Source organism: Oncorhynchus mykiss, chromosome 4 (genome assembly GCF_057628025.1).
Source record: "Oncorhynchus mykiss isolate SJ-2025 chromosome 4, ASM5762802v1, whole genome shotgun sequence".
In the NCBI taxonomy this organism is placed as follows: domain Eukaryota; kingdom Metazoa; phylum Chordata; class Actinopteri; order Salmoniformes; family Salmonidae; genus Oncorhynchus; species Oncorhynchus mykiss.
Window position 1 is genome coordinate 73,799,814 of NC_143025.1, and position 22,082 is coordinate 73,821,895.

The 22,082-nt window shown below is 42.1% G+C and overlaps 2 protein-coding genes across 5 annotated transcripts in view; both read right to left on the minus strand.

Annotated features, from left to right (window-relative positions):
• Positions 1-3,992, minus strand: part of akap12b (A-kinase anchoring protein 12b) — a 67,174-nt gene extending 63,182 nt beyond the window's left edge. Inside the window, exon 1 of the mRNA XM_021600762.3 lies at positions 3,318-3,992. Within this exon, the coding sequence (XP_021456437.2) occupies positions 3,318-3,434 (117 nt within the window). The 5' untranslated portion in view covers positions 3,435-3,992. The remainder of the gene's footprint in view (positions 1-3,317) is intronic.
• A 9,251-nt stretch (positions 3,993-13,243) lies between these two features.
• The window catches only part of mthfd1l (methylenetetrahydrofolate dehydrogenase (NADP+ dependent) 1 like), an 84,430-nt gene continuing 75,591 nt past the window's right edge, over positions 13,244-22,082 (minus strand). For all 4 annotated transcript variants that reach the window (XM_021600758.3, XM_021600761.3, XM_021600760.3 and 1 more), the window contains exons 26-27: positions 14,775-14,888; positions 13,244-13,857 (exon numbers count right to left, since the gene is read on the minus strand). In XM_021600758.3, coding sequence (XP_021456433.3) covers positions 14,799-14,888 — 90 coding nt within the window. In that variant the 3' untranslated portion in view covers positions 13,244-13,857; positions 14,775-14,798. The remainder of the gene's footprint in view (positions 13,858-14,774; positions 14,889-22,082) is intronic.

Below are 22,082 nucleotides of genomic sequence, written 5' to 3' on the forward strand. Positions count from 1 at the left end.
CTTTTTTAGTTCTGCCCACACATTTTCTCTAGGATTGAGGTCAGGGCTTTGTGATGGCCACTCCAATACCTTGACTTTGTTGTCCATAAGCCATTTTGCCACAACTTTGGAAGTATGCTTGGGGTCATTGTCCATTTGGAAGACCCATTTGAGAACAAGCTTTAACTTCCTGACTGATGTCTTGAGATGTTGCTTCAATATATCCACATCATTTTCCTACCTCAAGATGCCATCTATTTTGTGAAGTGCACCAGTCCCTCCTGCAGCAAAGCACCCCCACAACATGATGCTGCCACCCCCGTGTTTCACGGTTGGGATGGTGTTCTTCGGCTTGCAAGCCTCCCCCTTTTCCTCCAAACATAACGATAGTCATTATGGCCAAACAGTTGTATTTTTGTTTCATCAGACCGGAGGACATTTCTCCAAAAAGTACGATCTTTGTCCCCATGTGGAGTTGCAAACCGTAGTCTGACTTTTTTTATGGCGGTTTTGGAGCAGTGGCTTCTTCTTTGCTGAGCGGCCTTTCGGGTTATGTCGATATAGGACTCGCTTTACTGTGGATATAGATACTTTTGTACCTGTTTCCTCCAGCATCTTCACAAGGTCCTTTGCTGTTGTTCTGGGATTGATTTGCACTTTTCGCAGCAAAGTACGTTCATCTCTAGGAGACAGAACGCGTCTCCTTCCTGAGAGGTATGACGGCTGCGTGGTCCCATGGTGTTTATACTTGCGTACTATTGTTTGTACAGATGAACGTGGTAACTTCAGGCATTTGGAAATTGCTACCAAGGATGAACCAGACTTGAGGAGGTCTACAATTATTTTTCTGAGGTCTTGGCTGATTTCTTTTGATTTTCCCATGATGTCAAGCAAAGAGGCACTGAGTTTGAAGGTAGGCCTTGAAATACATCCACAGGTACACCTCCAATTGACTCAAATGATGTAATTTAGCCTATCAGAAGCTTCTAAAGCCATGACATCATTTCCTGGAATTTCCCAAGCTGTTTAAAGGCACAGTACATTTAGTGTATGTAAACTTCTGACCCACTGGAATTGTGATACAGTGAATTATAAGTGAAATAATCTGTCTGTAAACAATTGTTGGAAAAATGACTTGTGTCACGCACAAAGTAGATTTGCCAAAACTATAGTTTGTTAACAAGAATTTGTGGAGTGGTTGAAAAATGAGTTTTAGTGATTCCAACCTAAGTGTATGTAAACTTCCGACTTCAACTGTATGTAATAACAGACAATGAGGCACTACTCTGTCAGATGGAATCTCTGGGATACAGGTAAACCTGAATTATATGACAAATGAGGTAAGCCAAACCCCACATCACAAGACAGGCTTAAAGACAACAGCAAACTTCAAAAGCTGTCTGGATCCCGACGATGATGGCCCTGAGATAGAAGGCCCTAGGCCAGGTGATATAGTCTGCCACAAAACATGCAGTCAATGAGCCTTTAGTCACTAAAGGGCTGTATAACTGTCAGTCTGAAGGTCTGAATGACACATTCAAGCCATTGATGAACTTCACTTCAGTCTGAAAATGAATAGGTGTTTATTCAAGTCATAGCTACTTCAGTGAGAAGTTGATCTCTTCCTGATCTAATCAAGTTTAGAGTGCTCTCCAGTTCGTTAGGTGGGCATTAAACCAATCAGACGTTGAAATTAGATGGGAAACATTTTAGATGGGGAAACCATGAAAATCATTACCTTCATCATCACTGCATAAGAAAGGCATTTCACTGTACTTGTGCTCGTGACATTAAAACTTGAAACTAAAGCTGGCTCCTGTATCCAATTCTCCAACACATTTGGGTGAAAATGTATGTTTGAAAGTGTGACATTTACTATGGATTTGCTGTTCAGCATTGATGGGAAATATTTCCATCTTCTTTGATATAGCTGTTGACCTATCAAATACAACAGAATAAAGATAAACTAAAAACTGATCTTTGACCTTCTACCCATAGAAAGGTCAATATATTTTAATGGTGCCTCAAAAACAGCAGGTGGCCAAATGTGCCAAGCCATTAGCAGAAGTCATTCCAAAGTTATATTATTCACACATAGCCAACAAGAGCATTAACACAGCAGCAATACATCCATAACTCATCTCATCTTACAGTAGAAAAAACATCCCTCATGCCTATCAGCTGCTCCCAGCAGCAGATTGTTGGACACACACAGTGCCCGGCCTGGCTTCTAGAACACCAGCCATAGTAAAACACAAATTGTTATGCCTTATTAAATGAAAGTGTGTGTGTGTGTGTGTGTGCGTCTGTGTGTGACCGTACAATGGTTTCAAGGATCTCAAGTCAAAACCAGCCAGGCGCCCACTTGAACATTTGCGGTGCTCTTGTTATTTTCTTTTCATACAGTGCAAATAGAGACACATGCCTTCCCACTGCTAAGTCTGGAGCGCTGCACTGTCCACCACAGCAGAATCAGCGTCATATTGACCTTGTTGTTGTCAACATGATCCGTGGTTAATTGTTCACAATATAACATAGATGTGGCAATTATGCACCCTACATACTAACATGGGACCAGCACATTGCTCAATTAATTAGATATGTATGAGCAGCTAGGTCAAGCACATTGTAATCAACAACATGGCATTATCATGTGACAACGTGACACAAATAGACAAAAGGTGGCCAAAATCTTTTTTATGTTTTTCATCATTTTGTCTAGGGTATCTTAGAATATTTTTCAAAAAGTGTGGGAAACTGTCTAGATGTATAAACCTGAAGACCAAGACAATCAACTTGGGGGGGTGCCATAATATTCTGCATTACATAATTTAACAACATTTTGAAGCCTGTATTTTGATTGCATGTTTGTTATTATCATGATTATGAATATGATTACAAATGTTTACTAAATATCTATTTTATGATTATTGTTATCATTCTACATCACAGGCAGGAAATCCATGCTGCAATATTGAAAGGCTCTCAGGGACTGTTGATGTCGTGAGACCAGGTATTGAGCAGTAAATCGTGACCACCGCAGACAATTTTCGGGGGTGTTGCTACCAGCCACAGACAGACAGGCTCACTGCTGCGGGCACAGGCACATTGCATTACTCAGCGAAACTGCCGCGCATCCCATCAGCGATCGTTTATGATAAAAACATTTTTTTTTAAATGCGACATTGATGCCAAAGATTTACACTTTGTTAATATATCAAAACAAACTCGTTGGAACTGCCCAGGTGGGTATGCGCCCGGTGTTCTCTGTGGCAAGCTTGCGGGTAATGACATTGTCAGCTGTAAAATGGCCTGTACTAGGGTATGTATACTTTTACCTTGGCGTCGACAACGCTATCCCCCTCCGAAATCGCGTTCACCTCCGCGCTTAGCTCCTCGGCTGACGCATCCTCTTGGCTCTTTTCGTCACGTTGCGCTGAGGTCTGTGCTCCCATGGCGAAAACCGCACTTCTTTCTCCTCTTTGGTTGATTTGGCTCGTGCTCGCCCCGAAACCACCGCAAACGCGACAAAACTTCAAAAGGTAGTAAGCGACACCAAGTATGTATCCACGCGCCAAAAATGCGTCCTAGGACCGCTCCGGGGTAGTCGAGCTATTAAGTGATGAAACAAGAGTGTCAGCGAACTGTTTTAGGGCCCCCTCCTCCCCTCGCTATCACATGGACCAGGCCAGTGCGCCACGGCACGCCTTGCAGCATCAGATGGGATTGGGAACGAGACAGAAACCTGATGAGAGAGGGGAGAGCAGTCGCATTATGCAGCATAGCCCATACACCGACATCATCCTCCAAAATTAAATTAGTCCAACTTTGAAATGAATAAATAAAACAGAACATAGGCTAGGTCAGAGGAGTTATTCAATAATTTTAGACGTCATCGTGTAGGTCTACACAGGGATAAATACATCTTAGTATGGAACACTGTCTGATGCTGACAGACGTCTGGGAAATGGAGGACCAGAGTCCGGGCTGTGAGAAGTTTCTCTCTTGCTCTCTCACAACATATCTGTATGTGGAAATCTATCATTAACAGGCTTAATTTGGCACAGTCACAACACACACAGTTACACACAGTTACTGTTAATAAACATAAACTCTTTCTCTCTCACACACACACACTTATTTTTTTGTGTCATATTCCCCCCCCCCCCCCCCCCAAAAAAAAAATATATATATATTTTTTTTGAAACTACATCCCCATATGCCTTGTGTCTTGAAACATGCAGACAGACTGATTAAAAGTACTTTTACATTGTAATACTTCTGACAGCCAACATTCTAGCTATGCCCACAACTTCCGGACTTTATAGCATTCCCAGAAAGCATAGATCATTAGTCATTATTAGTTTCACACTTAAGACATGACTGCCTTTGTACTGTAGAATTTGTGAATTTGGCCTCTTGTCTAATAAATGATATACTTAAGTTTATACGGGATTAAGCATACATATTAATTAACTGTAATGTCGTTAGTTCTGCTCCAACTTTCCCTCCATCTTGTGCTAACGTCATTTATTTTTAAGTCTTGGTCCCAGTAGTTGATACTTTTTTCTAAGTGACCAAAACATTTCTGCAGAATTTAAGGTCCCCAAGAACACAGTGGCCTCCATAATTATTAAATGGAAGAAGTTTGGAACCACCAAGACTTTTCCTAGAGCTGGCAGCCCGGACAAACTGAGCAATCGGAGGAGAAGGGCCTTTGTCAGAGAGGTGACCAAGAACCCGATGGTCACTCTGACAGAGCTCTAGAGTTCCTCTGCGGAGATGGGAGAACCTTCCAGAAGGACAACCATCTCTGCAGAACTCCACCAATCAGGCCTTTATGGTAGAGTGGTCAGACCGAAGCCACTCCTCAGTAAAATGCACATGACAGCCCGCTTGGAGTTTGCCAAAAGGCACCTAAAGACTCTCAGACCATGAGAAACAAGATTCTCTGGTCTGATGAAACTAAGATTGAACTCTTCTTACTGAATGCCAAGCGTCACGTCTAGAGAAAAAAACCTGCCACCATCCCTACGGTGAAGCACGGGTGTGGCAGCATCATGCTGTGGGGATGTTTTTCAGCGACAGGGATTAGTCAGAATCAAGGCAAAGATGAGGGAGCAAAGTACAGAAAGATCCTTGATGAGTGCTCAGGACCACAGACTGGGACAAAAGGTTCACCTTCTAACAGGACAACGACCCTAAGCATACAGCCAAGACAATGCAGGAGATGTCCTTGAGTGGCCCAGCCAGAGCCCGGACTTGAACCCGATCTAACATCTCTGGAGAAACCTGAAAATAGCTGTGCAGCAATGCTCCCGATCCAACCTGACAGAGCTTGAGAGGATCTACAGAGAAGAATGTGAGACACTCCCCAAATACAGGTGTGCCAAGCTTGTAGCGTCATACCCAAGAAGACTCGAGGCTGTAATCGCTGCCAAAGGTGCTTCAACAAAGTACTGAGTAAAGGGTCTGAATACTTATGTAAATGTTATAATAAATTTTTTTATTTTAATAATTTAGCAAAAATATCTAAAAACAGTTTTTGCTTTGTCATTATGGGGTATTGTGTGTAGGAAAAAAAACAATTTAATCAATTTTAGAATAAGGCTGTAACGTAACAAAATGTGGAAAAGTCGAGGGGTCTGAATAATTTCAGAAGGCACTGTATGTACCCCATCTAATTTATGAGAGTCAAATGTCTGACAGGAATCAAATGTCTGTCAACCAACTTGTTGAATTACCCATTATATGAGCATTAGAGCTTGACTGGATAATCAGTCAGTCAGAACAGAAGCTACAATAGGTCACTCTGGTATATGCTGAGGCCTGACCTGTTAAATTAGCCATCAGATCCCTGACTGAATCCTGACGTGGAGACCACAGACTGACAGGAAAGCCTTTAAGAGCATGAATTAAGCTGTTTGAGAAGGCTTGAATACTAAGCAACCTGCCTACGTATAGTTTGAAGTACAATAGCAACATAGCTCCTGTAGTAGGTCAAAGCTGTGTGCTGGAAAACCTTGGTAGAGCATGGGTGGATTTGACATCATGGTGCTCATGTGAGTTTCTTTTCATTTTTGGCTTCAGACCAATGCCTACTTCTCACTTAAAACTGAGTTTTTTGTTTTTATAATGTATGAGATGAAATAATATGCTCTGTACAGTTTTCATGACCTACTGTAACCCCTTAAAGTCTCGCTCCCCTGCCTTCCAGCCTCTGTCTCTGTCTCATGCCTCTCTCTCACCCTATGCATCTTTCTCTCCTTTTCTCACCTGTCTCTCTCTCCCCCTCTTTTTTTATCTTTCTCCTCTGTCTATCTCTCTTCCCGTCTCTCTCCATCTCTCCACTTCCGCTTTCTCTGTCTACCTGCCTCTCCTCAGCCTCTTTTAGTCTGCCTCTCCTAGCCTCTCTCTTCCCTGTCTGTCTTCCTTAAACTCTTTCTCTGTCTACCTGCCTCTCCTCAGCCTCTTTTAGTCTGCCTCTCCTAGCCTCTCTCTTCACTGTCTGTCTTCCTTAAACTCTTTGTCTGCCTCTCCCCTGCATCAGCCTCTCTTCCCTGCCTCTCTCTACTGTGCCTCTCTCTTCCCTGCCTTTCTCCCTCTCTTCTAGCTCACGAGGTCACCTACCAGCTGCTTTGCTTTGCAAAGTTGCATGTGGCAGCCTCCCCTGAGAATGCAAACACAAAAACAAAACCCAAGCCTTGTACAGTACAGTTGGTTCAGGTCAGTGAGGACAGTTGTGCTGAAATGTACTGGGTGTTTGATAAACAGGAACTCCTCAGTGGAAGGAGTAGTAGCAGTTGCATTACACCAGGCTGTGTTGTACTGGATGTAGACTGTCTGCTGGACCTGGAGGTACTGTGTATCGAAGGCATCCTGGTGATAGGGGGTATAGGAACTGAGCTGGCTAGAGGATGATGTAGTGGAGGCAGCCAAGATAATGTGAAAAAAATTAAGCTACATATGTAGAAACACATTTAAAAGCATGCATACACACTTAGTCATGTACAACAAATAATACATATTGCTGTACTTTTCCTACTTTGAGAAACGTCCGTGATCTTAGTAAGTTTGAAACATTTTGTTTTTGGATGTGAGCTTTACTATACAGCAAAACAGTGAGATCTGGTACCATCTGTTTTAATACTCCCAAGACTGTAGTCAGTCCTATTCTATTCTGCCAGTTGGGCCTTGGTAAAAGCATGGGGTCTGTCTATTAGACACACGGAGCACAGTCAGAGAAGAAAACAAACTCCAACAATCAAACAGGCATGAACTCATAGTTGAAAACCAAAATTCCCCACTCACCCACCTCCTCTTATCAGTTTAGTTGTCCTTTCATCTAACTCAACTTGTACTGTATTTGTGGAACAATCTGAAAAACTCTTAAATTGGATGTTTTGGTGCCTAGGACAATTCAGACTCCTGATTGAGGACCTTATTGATGATGCATGTGTTTGTTATTTATGAACTTGCTCAGTTTCTGTTTGCATTTCGTGTTTTGTATTTTATGTGTATAGTTTTGTTATTTTCTGTAGTTCAAGGCTCTTCAGTAAAAGAGACCTTGGTCTCAGAATGACTCTCTGGTAAAAAATAAAAATAATACATTCACATATCCCAAAAACCCAAATACCCTCACATAATCTCAAATACATGTATCATCATCATCATCATCATCCTCAGTCATACAGTGAGCTCCAAAGTATTGGTTTTGTCTCTGTACTCCAGTACTTTAGATTTGGAATGATACAATGACTGAGGTTAAAGTGCAGACTGTCAGTTTTAATTTGAGGGTATTTTCATCCATATCGGATGAACCGTATAGAAAGTACTGCCCTTTTTGTTCATAGTCCCTCCCATTTTAGGGGACCAAAAGTAAGTGTATGAAAGTGACAGAAGGTGAAGTATTTGGTCCCATATTCATAGCAAGCAATGACAACATCAAGTTTGTGACTACAAATTTGTTGGATCCATTTGCTTTTTGTTTTGGTTGTGTTTCAGATTATTTTGTGCCCAATTGAAATGAAATGTATATAATGTATGGTGTCATTTTGGAGTCACTTTTATTGTAAATAATAATATAATAGGTTTCTGAACACTTCTACATTAACGTGGATGTTACCATGATTACAGATAATCATGAATGAATCGTGAATAATGATGAGTGAGAAAGTTACAAATATCATAATCCCCCCCCCAAATGCTTACCTCTCACCATTACAATAACAGGGGAGGTTAGTATTTTTTGGGGGGGTATGATATTTGCGGGATAGGGATGAAAACACCCTCAAATTAAAGCTGTCAGTCTGCACTTTAACCTCATAGTCATTGTATCATTTCAAATCCAAGGTGTTGGAGTACAGACCCAAACAACAACAAATGTGTCACTGTCCCAATACTTTTGGAGCTCACTCTCTGTATTTCAACTCTTCCGTCTCCCCTGCTGCACACTCTTTCAGAGGGGTTGGGTTAAAAGCCGAGATCAAATTTCAGTTGGAACTTGTAATTGACCAATAAAGTAATCTTAATGATCTTCTCTTAGGGGTTTTGAGAAATGGCTGTGTTCTGTGGTAACGCTGTGAAGCAGTAAAACACAGGGCTTGCGTTTCTCTCGATGAACAGCCGTGTGTGTGTGTGCGTGTGTTAGCTAACCGCTAACAGCCACGGATAGACAGTCTACAGGTTCTCCTGACGTTATCCCAGCCCATGCAAGATATCATTATGTTATTACAGGGGGAACAGAGGAGACGGAAAGACAGATGGACTGAGAGTGAGAGATATTGAAACTGATAGTACTCTGAGCATTACATTTCTGAATGATAGTTGATTTTACATCTTTAACTGTGGATTTTCTTCTTTGGGAAGAGAATAAGGGAATCGTTGAGGAAGGGAGGCTAGACAGAGAGGGAAATATGAGAGATACAGAGGAAAGTACAGTCGTGGGTCTTTATGCTTAAAGTCTACCAGAAAAGGAGTTATGATCTAGGATCTGTTTAGCCTTTTTGATCCTAATGAATACGATTATATGAAGAGGGGCAGTTCAACTCTGAGACACTATGAATACAGGCCCTGATGTGCCATGTTGGTGTGTACTCCTGTAGATGGTGTGTAACCGGCAGTGTTGATTGTGTGAGAAGTGAAGGCTGGCTGTAGAGGATGACAAACCTGTCCTATACTTTAGCCCCAAAATGAGAGGGCACTAACCTCGACCTTGGGATTACACAACACTTTGTAAGATGATTTCTCTCCCTCTCTAGACTCTGTCCAATGTATGTGACTGAACAGAGATAAGTACGCTATATACACAAGAGTGAGTGGATTTGGCTATTTCAGCCACACCCGTTGCTGACAGGTGTACAAAATTGAGCACACCGCCATGCAATCTCCATAGACAAACTTTGGCAGTAGAATGGCCTTACTGAAGAGCTCAGTGACTTTCAACGTGGCACTTTCATTGGTTGCAACACACTACCGAGTTCCAAACTGCCTCTGGAAACAGCGTCAAGAACTGTTCATCGGGAGCTTCATGAAGTGGGTTTCAATGGCTGAGGAGCCGAACACAAACCTAAGATCACCTTGCGCAATTCCAAGCTTTGGCTGGAGTGATGTAAAGCTTGCCACCATTGGACTCTGGAGCAGTGGAAACGTGATCTCTGGAGTGATGAATTCACCATTTTCCAGTTCGACGGACAAATCTGGATTTGGCAGATGCCAGGAGAACACTACCTGCCCCAATGCATAGTGCCAACTGTAAAGTTTGGTGGAGGAGGAATAATGGTCTGGAGCTGTTTTCATGGTTAAGGCCCCTTAGTTCCAGTAAAAATACATTTTAACACTTAGGCATACAATGACATTCTAGACGATTCTGTGCTTCCAACTTTGTGGTAAGTTTGGGGAAGGCACTTTCCTGTTTCAGCATGATAATGCCTCCGTGTACAAAATGAGGTCCATACAGAAATAGATTGTCGAGATCAGTGTGAACTTGAATGGCCTGCACAGAGCCCTGACCTCAACCCTATCAAAAACCTTTGGGATGAATTGGAATGCGAGCCAGATCGAATCGCCCAACATCAGTGCCCCGACCTCAATGTTTTTGTGGCTGAATGGAATCAAGTCCCCGCAGCAATGTTCCAACATCTAGTGGAAAGCCTTACCAGAAGAGTGGAGACTTTTATAACAGCAAAGGGGGGGACCAACTCCATATTAATGCCCATGACTTTGGAATCAAATCAAATGTATTTATATAGCCCTTCGTACATCAGCTGATATCTCAAAGTGCTGTACAGAAACACAGCCTAAAACCCCAAACAATACAGGTGTAGAACCACGGTGGCTAGGAAAAACTCCCTAGAAAGGCCAAAACCTAGGAAGAAACCTAGAGAGGAACCAGGCTATGAGGGGTGGCCAGTTCAAATGTTCATAAATGACGAGCATGGTCAAATAATAATAATCACAGGCAGAACAGTTGAAACTGGAGCAGCAGCACGGCCAGGTGGACTGGGGACAGCAAGGAGTGATCATGCCAGGTAGTCCTGAGGCATGGTCCTAGGGCTCAGGTCCTCCTCCGAGAGAAAGAGAGAATTAGAAAGAGCATACTTAAATTCACACAGGACACCGGATAGGACAGGAGAAGTACTCCAGATATAACAAACTGACCCTAGCCCCCCGACACAAACTACTGCAGCATAAATACTGGAGGCTGAGACAGGAGGGGTCAGGAGACACTGTGGCCCCGTCCGACGATACCCCCGGACAGGGCCAAACAGGAAGGATATAACCCCACCCACTTTGCCAAAGCACAGCCCCCACACCACTAGAGGGATATCTTCAACCACCAACTTACCATCCTGAGACAAGGCCGAGTATAGCCCACAAAGATCTCCAACAACCCAAGGGGGGCGGCGCCTTGTTCGATGAGCCGATGTCCACATACTTTTGGTCATGTAGTGTATGTCAATTTTCTGACCTGATGCTTTTCTTATTAACCATACATGAGCTGATCTTCACACACACACACACAGACACACACAGACACACACACACGTACGTACCACACAGAGATGAGCCAAAACTGACTGTCGAAGAAAGAAAGAAAATACATAAATTCAACAAGACAACATTCAGAATCATTTCAGTGAGAAAATAAGTCCACATCTGGCTAGCAGAAACTGTGTGGTTGCTCTCCAGAGAACACATCCTTGGAGAGAATACAGTATTTACACTGGACTGATGGTGAGGGTCTTGGTCCTGGGCCACAGGGTGGCTGTGTTGTTAAAGGACTGTCATTGGACGACCTTCACCATGCCCACAGGAGGAACTTCTGATGTCATCGAAAATATGGGGGAGGCTTGAGGGTGGGGCGAGGGTTGAGGAGGATGGGTGATGGTGGGGGAGGAGGGGGAATGTCATTCAAGTGTAAGTCTTTACCGAAGATGTCGAGGTCAAGGCTAATGAGACACCAACCAACCAACTGCTGGCTGTTGCTCTAAGAAGGGCATCTCACACAAGCGCACACACACAAACATGTACGCACACACTTACGTGCATACAGCCAAGACAACAGGCATCAATACCGGGCTCCTCTCCAAAGACATCTCGTCTATCGTAATACAAAATAACTTACTTGGCAATGAACAATAGGCATGTGTGTTCAGCCTCACCCTGCTGACTAGCACTCAGCACCCTGCTACCCTGTCACAGGAGGGGGGTGAAGGGGCCAGGACAGGGGAAGGTAGAGAGGGTGAGTGGGCATCAACAGGGGATGATAGAGGTGAATGGGATTGGACAGGGGGGAGAAAGGGGTGATATGGTTAGGACAAGGGAGAGCGAGGCACTGAGTGGACAGAAGCATGGGAGGAAAGAGGGGGTCAGTGAACTAAGACAGGGGGACGAGAGGTTGAAAGTGGGCTGGGAGAACAGTATGTTGGTAGACAGGGAAGATGGGGGTGAGTGTGTTTGGCCAGGGTAGGTGAAGGGGGTAGCTAGAATGTGTTGTGGGGAAGAATGTAGTGAGCTTCTAATGACAATTTAAAGTGAACTTTTTTTACACTGGTGGGTGTGAGAGTGGTGGTGACTCTAGCCTGTTTCTGACTGAGCCAGTTAGAGCTAGCTAAGGAACGTAGCCTGCCGTATGGGATGGGTACAGCAGGGATGCCACGTACACAACTTCATGGGGCAAACACACCCTAATTGGCCCAGGTGACCCTGTCATTAGGCTGTAAGGGCAGTGGAAAACCAGGACAAACCTATGTAAAGCAAACATGGGTCAAATAGGCTACATACAGTTTGTCAGATAGTTAAGCTTCTTGATCCACACACACCTGTAAGTAGTACTGATCCTTAAGGATACATTACAAAATATGTAGGACCTGTCCTTGGTACTAAAATTAAACTGAAACTAAACACGGAATACTCAGTCATAGCGCAGTATCTACCTGTATGTAACTCGGGAGAAGTTGTTTTATTTGATCACATAAATGACAAGTTATCGCAATCAAAATTGGACTGACTCAGGATTAACACTATGCATAAACAAACCCAATTTGACAAGACTCAGACTAATCAGTGCAATTTAATCCTATGACAGAGATGGATTATGATTTAAAGCTCTTGAATTTGTCATCACCCCAAAACAAAGAGGTTAAGTCCAGCAGTACATGTACTTATACACACACACACACAATTACAGCCCCCTCAGTATGAATGAGTGCATTCTTTTCCCTCTGACAGTGGAACACACACACACTGTACTTAGAGAAACCCCAGAGAACAGAGGCAATAACAGACCTAGCAGGTGTGGAATGCCAGCTACGATAAAAGCACACATGTACACAGGAACCACGTAGCAACACAAACATCAGATCCTGACAGGCGGAGCTGACATTCTCGGGACCTGTGAGGGGGCCGGCTCTGAGGCCTGGATTTCAGGACCATCGAGGGCTAAACTCTAAATATGTGTGAGTAAATTTGTTGTTACGCATTCTGGTATTGTTGTGCTTGATTGTTTGCACATGTCTAGGTTCATGTGCATGTATTAGTGAGTATACTTGACTGTGCAAGTGATTGAGTGAGTGTATTCAGCTGTTCTGCATATGTACATTTTTAACCCAGAACCAAAAATAGCCATTGTGCTTGCTTTGGAGGCTCTCCTGACAGAGCCCTGCGGTAACAGGAAGAGGTCTGTGTCCAAACAGCAGATGGAATGGTCTCTGCTCATCTGATGGGTGTGAACAAGACAAAAAATAAAATAAGACAACAGAACTGTAGAGTAAATAAAATAGTTTATTTTAAAAAGGCACAGTTGTTATATGGTAGAAAACCATGGTTTTCCACAATCCATCTAATTAAACAGCATTAAGTAGAAGTAGAGCGTCAGCTAGTAACCAAACTGTGTAACAGCCACCCTGTGACATTTAGCAGGATGTAGTGGATTAAGAAATGTTAGACGAGGTTAGATAACCACATTTAAAACAACTTGTGCGTACAACATGAATTTAGTGCATAAATACATGAGCACTTGTACTGCATTACACTAAATAAAAGCATATTAAGCCACATTAAGAAAAATGAAAACAATAAAACCAGCACCATGACATGAGATATTATAGTAGTTCATCTCAGTAAACAAATTTAAAAAGTAACAAAATCTTTTCCCTCATTTTTAAGGGGTTACAGTTAACAGAAATACAGCATGGTTAGGCCTTATTTGGTTTAATATCGTTGATGTGCAAAAGAGTGACCCCAGCCTTTGCAGTGGCGTTGTGGAACCCTGTAGGTAGGAAGTGCCATTAGAAGGGTTAAGCATCTTCCATGGAAGGTGTAGGGCTCTTCCTCCTCGCCATGCTCCCCACAGGGCAGGAGGGTCTTTCACAGAGCCTGAGGTGAGAAAATCAGAACGTTGGAGAAGAGAGTGACTGAGTGACTGACTGAGTGCATCTCTAAATCTAGGGCCATAGCCTTGGTGCTGAGTGAATAGGGAATAACACTGAGTGAAAATATCCAGAGTACTGTGTATTGATGCTGAGGCAATATTTAACACACACACACACCGTCTAGACCAAGTGAGCCACTCAGAGGAAGGACAATGAGTGTATGAGTGCTACACATGAATTCCGTTAAATAAACATCAGGTTCCTACCCTACACGGCACCTTTCTTGTATGAGCCCTTTACAACAACACATTCATTCAGTTTCATAGACATCATCAGGTTCCTACCCTACACGGCAACTTTCTTGTATGAGCGCTCTACAACAACACATTCATTCCGTTTCATAGACATCATCAGGTTCCTACCCTACATGGTATGTGGCAGATAGACTACATAAGCATTTACAAACTGGTTCACTACTGACTGAATTTACAGGGAAAATGTAGCAGTGTTGTCTGACGGGATATAACGAGACTGCTGCTTACTGTGGCAGTGCAAACAACACAGATACACAGACTGATTCATATGTAGCTAAGAAAATCATTTCTCCATCTGGCTTACTAGAACTGTAAAGACATTGTTTGTGACAGCCACAGCCCTTAACCTTGGCAACAGCTACACCTCTGAGCCTCTCATTTCAGTAAAAGTGTTTTAGGCACCATTGGGTAAAATCTAAATGCCAACAATAACGTTACTTAAATTCATCAGAATAAGATGAATGGTGTGCTATACAGAAACATCTATATCTGGGACTTGTCCAAAACGTGTGATCGATTCAAAAATGAATATGACCAGCATTTTCAGCTACATATAATATGGAAATAAAAACGGGGTCATAATGGTTTGAATGGAATACTATTTTACCTGGGTGATTGTTCTGAAGCATGCTCAGAAGAGCCCAGTGATCTCCTCTGTAACTGGGTCGAGGTCGATGTCATAGAAACAGGGTCGCGTGGGCAGGCCTGGCATAGTACTCATCTGAGGGGGAGAGGGAGGGGGAGAGTGAGGAGGAAGAGAAAGAGCAAGTTAGTCATCTGTGCATTGCATTGAGCAAACACTTGTGAAAGCAGGCACAATTACTTGTGAAAGCAGGCACAATCACTTGTGAAAGCAGGTACAATTACTTGTGAAAGCAGGTACAAACACTTGTGAAAGCAGGTACAAACACTTGTGAAAGCAGGTACAAACACTTGTGAAAGCAGGTACAATCACTTGTGAAAGCAGGTACAATTACTTGTGAAAGCAGGTACAATTACTTGTGAAAGCAGGTACAATTACTTGTGAAAGCAGGTACAATTACTTGCTTTCCTTTTGAGGTGATTCAATTTGAATTCAGTTCCCAATTGAGTCTTCGATTCATGAGTTTACATACATTTTATACATTAAATTTTTGAAAATAACAGGAAATATTCAAAAGTTTAACAGCGATTTACAAGCACTAAAAGGAGTCTATAAGACAGCCCTGAGTAGAGCAGCCTCTGGTCTTTACTGTAGTGTATTCTTCTAGCTCAGAGAGCTGCATTTCTAATACCTTAACCAGCAGTGACGCATGAGAGCCAATAACATTTTAATGTCATTTTGACAGGAGATTAAGAAAAATAACTAAACTAAATCAAATTTAATGGGAGACTAAGGTCAGACGGGGCGGGGCTCAGTGAGAGAAAAAAGGAGTTGATTGGACAACGACCATAGCCGATTTGCAAAGTGGCCAACGGGGACAGCCAGCTGACTTGACCAATTCAAGCGACCAAAGCACTATTGATTGGGAGTAGGCTTGCAAAATTCTGGGAACATTCAATACATTCCCCAATATTCCCGAAATCCCAGTTGGATGATTCCCGTAATCAGGAGGGAAACAGTAGGAAATCCAGAATCCACCAACCAGAATTTCTGGAAAACCAGGGAATTTATTGAAAGTTCCCAGGAATTTTGCAACCCTATTTGGGAGTCATGCATGTGTCATTAGAACTCTGTTGAGATGCTATGGATCAGGTCATGTGTGTTGGGATGACGGTTCTTGGAAAGGAGGAAAAACTAGAATGATTAGTCCAGACTTGATCTTTACAGTCCAGATGAACTATGTGAACAGCCATTTTCCCGGAATAGAGATGTCTCTTGTAGATTCTCTAACAAATAACAGGACTACTGTTTTACTGCCTGTGATCCACTACAGTCAAAGTACAGATGGTCCTATCTCAGGACGATCTGATTAACCTATTCCAGTAGCTATCGCAGCTCTCTCTTCATAGAAGACTCATACATTCATCTGTAGCGATGGACAAAACTCAGAAAATCTTTCATCTGCAGTTTCACACTGAAGTTACGTGGTGAAACAAACTAGACTTCTGAGCCATTAAACAAATTCACTTAAACAGGTCAAATCAAATTAACAAGAGCCTTAAACTACACTAAATATACAACTTAGCCCCAAATTACATTCCTACGTAACTATTACTGACTATCTAAGTTGGCCCTACAGTTGACCCTAGAGTTAGGCTAGAACGTGACAACACCGGAAGTATTTTTCATTCAGCCAATCATCTTTCAGCTCCAAGAGCTGACCCCAGTAAGACTAGCTGTCACCATTGGCGTCGGTTAACGAAGACATGGATGTTGATTAAGGCAGCCCTCCGCACCTCTCTGATTCAGAGGGGTTGGGTTAAATGCGGAAGACACATTTCAGCTAAATGCATTCAGTTGTACAACTGACTAGGTATCCCCCTTTCCCTAATGAGATCCTAATAAATCCAATCAAGAGGAAAAGTTACAGGCCAATATGGTCATTGGTATTTAGCACACATAGAATTTTAAATAAAACCTCTCCCAGACCAACCATAAAAACTCTAGCTGCCGTAAATGACAAGATTGTGTGTTAACTGCATAACGCTTCTGCATATTCATAACATCACAACACAGTTTCTCAATGGTAACTCATGAAGAGTGGGATATAAGGTTTGGAAAATATTTTCTATAATGAAATAACTGATCTGATGTTGAATTACTATAATCCAAACTCATTTAATTCAGTCTGCTGGAGATCATATCACAATGAAGGTAGGGGCTTCCCAATTACTTCTACACTCCCATCTATGTGACTCAGAGAGTGATTGCCAAATGGGTTGACCACCCATAATAAGGACTGTGGTGTCTTTCCAGCGGTCAATGGTTCTGTTCTTTGTCCCGATGTGAGCATCGAAAAAAATCACATTATTTAAATTCCAAGTAAACCAACCAAACTAGACCAGCCTGAAAAATAGAGGGTAGGAGATCATGGTCCCGGCACAAAATGTCTACAGTTACAAAGCTGACAAGGTGCTATGCATTTCCACCAAATCTGGTCAATATCCTCTGGCAGCGAAACACCCTTTCCCTAGGAAACTGTAGAACTGCACTGCAAAAAGTTCATTCTAAGCAAGCCTAAATATCTTAAATTGAGTGATAATTCCTAGTTTTTTTCCGTACCCCAAAAAAGGCAGATAATTTTTCCCTTCTTATTTTTAACCTAAAAAAGGCTTAATACAAGTAATTTAATCGTCGTAATAAGGTAAATTATCTTGAAAGAATGTCTTGAAATAAGATAAATTACTTGTACTAAGGCTTTTTTAGGTAAAAAATAAGAAAAATATCTGCCAATGATGTTAGATAATTCAGCTTGCTACAAAATATAATTCATTATCAACTGGGTGGTTCAAGCCCTGAATGCTGACTGGCTGACAGCCGTGGTATATCAGACCATATACCAAAAATATATTTTTACTGCTCTAATTACATTGGTAACCAGTTTATAATAGCAAATGAGGCACCTCAGGTGTTTGTGGTATATGGCCAATATACTAAGGCTAAGGGCAGTATCCAGGCACTCCACGTTGCATCATGCATAAGAATATCCCTTAGCCGTGGTATATTGGCCACATACCACACCCCCTCGTGCCTTTTGCTTAAATAATGCACGGTATAATTCAACGGCAATGAAGTACGTTTTTACATTTTCTATATCTGAGCTGCTTTTTAAAGCAAAAGTCGAATTGAAAACATTATTGGCATAGTTGAATTCGATTTTCATAATAGCAAGCTACTGTAGGACCGATGATTTGGTTAGCTTAGCTAGCAAGTCTCTTTGGTTACCAAGGCAACTATTGTAGCTACCTAGTAAACTTGCTAGCTACCTTCAGTGGATGTTGAACACATTTCTGACGTCAAATGAACACATTTCTTAGCCACAAATATAGCATTGGTATAAGCGGGATAATTAACTCTGGAACTTTATGCCGTGGAAGGTTAATGCCACACCTTCCACATTGTACATTATTTTCCATAGGACGCATTGCCCCTTGATTATTCCTTAACATTACAGTATCTAGGTTGTTGTCTACATAGTGGAAGGATACACAATCAGACACCTACCCTGGCCCTCAAGGAAAGAGTCAAAATGAGGGTATGACTGGGAGTATGGGGCAGGCGAGGAGAAGACAACTAACTGCCCAGTAGAACAGAGCGTTCCTCTCACTAACGGAAGAGAATAAACTCCTTCTGCAATAACATTCCAAACAAAAACCTGTCTTCTCTCTACACTTTTTGACACGGAATTACAGAAACAAAGGGACTGAGCATCTAGTTCAATCAGACCTCAGAAGGTGAGTCATTAGGGCAAACGGGCACTGCAGCAGTTTTGGATTGGAGCAGCTACAGTGTCACAGAGGACTAAGAACTTTAAACAGCTCAATTTGACTGGGGGTGGGGCATAACAGAGAGAAGATTGAGAGCCGAGGAGGATATCCTGAGGTAGAGTAAATTAAAATCAACTGACTGCTTAAATGTTATTCTGGCGTGAGGCAGGGGAATTACGCATAATGAAATCATGGACATGAAGAGGAGGACATGTGAAAAGACAGTCACGAGTATGCCTATGGTCAATAGGACTTGCTCTGAAAACACCCTGGAAAGAATGATCACCTCTCCAATATGGAGAATGGTTTATTTATCCAAAACAACCAATTTGTTACAATTTTGGACTTGGGAGACACTTGTCCTCTTTTATTTTGCATCTACATGTGTAATGCACCTGTGACTACCACTGTAATTTAGTAGTCCCTAGTGACTACTCTGTATTATAAACCTCTTAAGGATCCGTATGATCGGTGTCCCTATACCGGGATGGTTGTTGCTAACATACGCTAATGTGACTAGAATGACATTGTAAGTAACAGCACACTTTCTAAGACATTGACATGTCTTATATAATTAGAAAGCTTAAATTATTGTTAATCTAACTGCACTCCCCAATTTACTGTAGCTGTTACAGTGAAGAAATACCATGCTATTGTTAGAGGAGAGTGCACAACAACAAACATTTTTTATCACAGAAACTGGTTTGATACATTCATCTCTGAAGGTAAATAATGTACTTACATTCAGTAATCTTGCCTTGATTTGTCTCTGGGTCCCAGAGATAAAATGTAGCATAGTTTTGTTTGATAAAATCCATTTTTATATTCAAATGTAGGAACTGGGTTCTACAGTTTGAACCTCTGTTTGTATTATATTTTATCAGATTTAATGTGTTATATCATCCCCAATTAACAATTGGTTCCTTCTTCCCCCCTCCTCTCCCCTGTAACTATTTCCCAGGTTGTTGCTGTAAATGAGAATGTGTTCAGTCAACTTACCTGGTAAAATAAGGGTAAAATAAAAATTAATTATCCTACATTAATTTCACATTTCCACAAACTTCAAAGTGTTTGCTTTCAAATGGTATCAAGAATATTAATATCCTTGCTTCAGGGACTAAGCTACAGGCAGTTAGATTTGGGAATGTCATTTTAGGAGAAAATTGAAAAGGATCAGATCCGTAATTAACACTTCATAGTAAAAAAAAAACTATGGTAACACTTACAGCAACAACCTGGGAAATAGTTGCATCATAGTGGCTACATAACACTGCCACTACAAATGACAGGTCATAAACAGTCCTGTCAGCAGAGTTAAAGCAGGACTAAAATAATGAACCGTCAGAGAGGAGGGAAGGTAGAAGAGGTTGATGGAGAAGATACGGTTCAGGTAGTGACAATAGGTGTGCTGTTCTCCTTTGGTCCCATACTCCTGAGGCAGCCGGGGAACTTGTCGGAACACGCAAAACACGGACGCTCTGTGGCTAAAGATGGAATCCTGGCTCTGCCAAGAAATTCTCTCCATTATTCCCAAACAATGCGCCATTGTCCGGGAAAACCCTGGGGCCGACAATGTAGCACTTATTCTATCACTGCGTAACACCCCTCCACTGCACTGGAGAGGAGTTGGGGGCTCTTAACTCGGAATACTACGAAATACCACAAAAACACACAATTCATTTTACTCTTCCTACCACAGTGACTAATCTTGACGCGGCTTCTCTCTCATCTCTAAATGAACCAAGTCCATGACTCTGGCTGGCCTCAGCCAGTCATATCTACTTTTCCTCACAGAGACTGGTGATAATTCATCATGGTGGAGACAGTGCTCACCCATAATGGCTAATGTGATTTGGAGGTGAAACAAATGGTACTCTGTGTGAGTGTGGATCGACATCTGAATGACTCAGAGATGCTTTGTAAACAGATAGGCCAGCGTGTGTTAGTGCTCTTCTGACTGACGGGCCTAACTTCAAGTGAAGAATGGGAGTCCGCCTGATGAACCAAACTACTAAGTAATCTCCTCCACATTGCCTAACTCTCACACACTCACATCAAATGATTTATAATTAGAAGGTTTTTGTTATTTTTTTATTTTTGTACTTATGTATTGTATATAGTTATTTTGTGGTGTGGTTCTCATATCAGCCATTGAGCTTCCAACCTGCAACACTGTTATTTTGTGGTGTGGTTTTCATTTCAGCCCTTGAGCTTCCAACCTGCAACACTGTTATTTTGTGGTGTGGTTCTCATATCAGCCATTGAGCTTCCAACCTGCAACACTGTTATTCCTTAAGTGAGAAGTTCACAGTGGTAAATATGACCCGTCGCACCACATCCTGCTGCAAGTAGGGGTCTCTTTAAGAAGCTACGGGGCGAATAGCACAACTTAACTGCAACATTTATTTAACTAGGCAAGTTAGTTAAGAACACATTTTATTTACAATGACGGCCTTCACTGGCCAAACCCGGACGACACTGGGCCAATTGCGCGCCGCCCTATGGGACTCCCAATCACGGCTGGGTTGTGGTACAGCCTGAAATCGAACCAGGGTGTCTGTAGTGACGCCTCAAGCACTGAGATGCAGTGCCTTAGACCGCAGCGCCACTCGGGAGACCAAAAAAGTCCATTCTATCCTATTCTGACCTCAGCCAGGGAAGTGCTACAGGAGTTTTGACAACCCACAGACGCACTGCCTTTCTCATGGGGGGAATTGAAACAAGAAGCTTAAATTATAAGATTTTAGGCTGGTGTGCGTATTAGTTTATAGTGTACTTAAAATTTTCAACAGTTTCACATTTGATTGGGACGTCATAGCGAGTGCATTGGGAGGTCACAGACAGAACCTGTAGATTAAAAACCTATATATTTCATGGATTACACTCCTTTGACATCTCTACAATATTGGAATTGTCAGGACTACACAAATCAAAACAGAGCTTGGAATTCCTGGTCAAAAGTTGTGTGTTGCGTATAGCTACTTTCAACTCTCTCTAAATATAACCTCTAGGTGACAGAGGCACAGCTGGACAAGTGAACAGGATCTATAAACTCCAGCTATTTTGTGCTTGATAAAGAGGAGACCTTCATGTCTTAAAGTAATGATGGACTGTAATTTATCTTTGCTTATTTGAGCCGTTTTTGCCATACATAACATGGAAGTGGTCTTTCACCAAATAGGGCTATCTTCTGTATACCACCCCTACCTTGTCATAACACAACTGATTGGCTCAAACACATTAAGGAAAAGCATTCCACAAATGTACTTTTAACAAGGCACGCCTGTTAATTTAAATGCATTCCAGGTGACTACCTCATGAAGCTGGTTGAGAGAATGCCAAGAGTGTGCAAAGCTGTCATCAAGGCAAAGGGTGGCTACTTTGAAGAATCAAATAGATTTGGATTTGTTTAACACTTTTTTTTGCTTATTTCATAGTTTTGATGTCTTCACTATTATTCCACACTGTAGAAAACAGTAAGAAATTAAGAAAAACCTTTGAATTC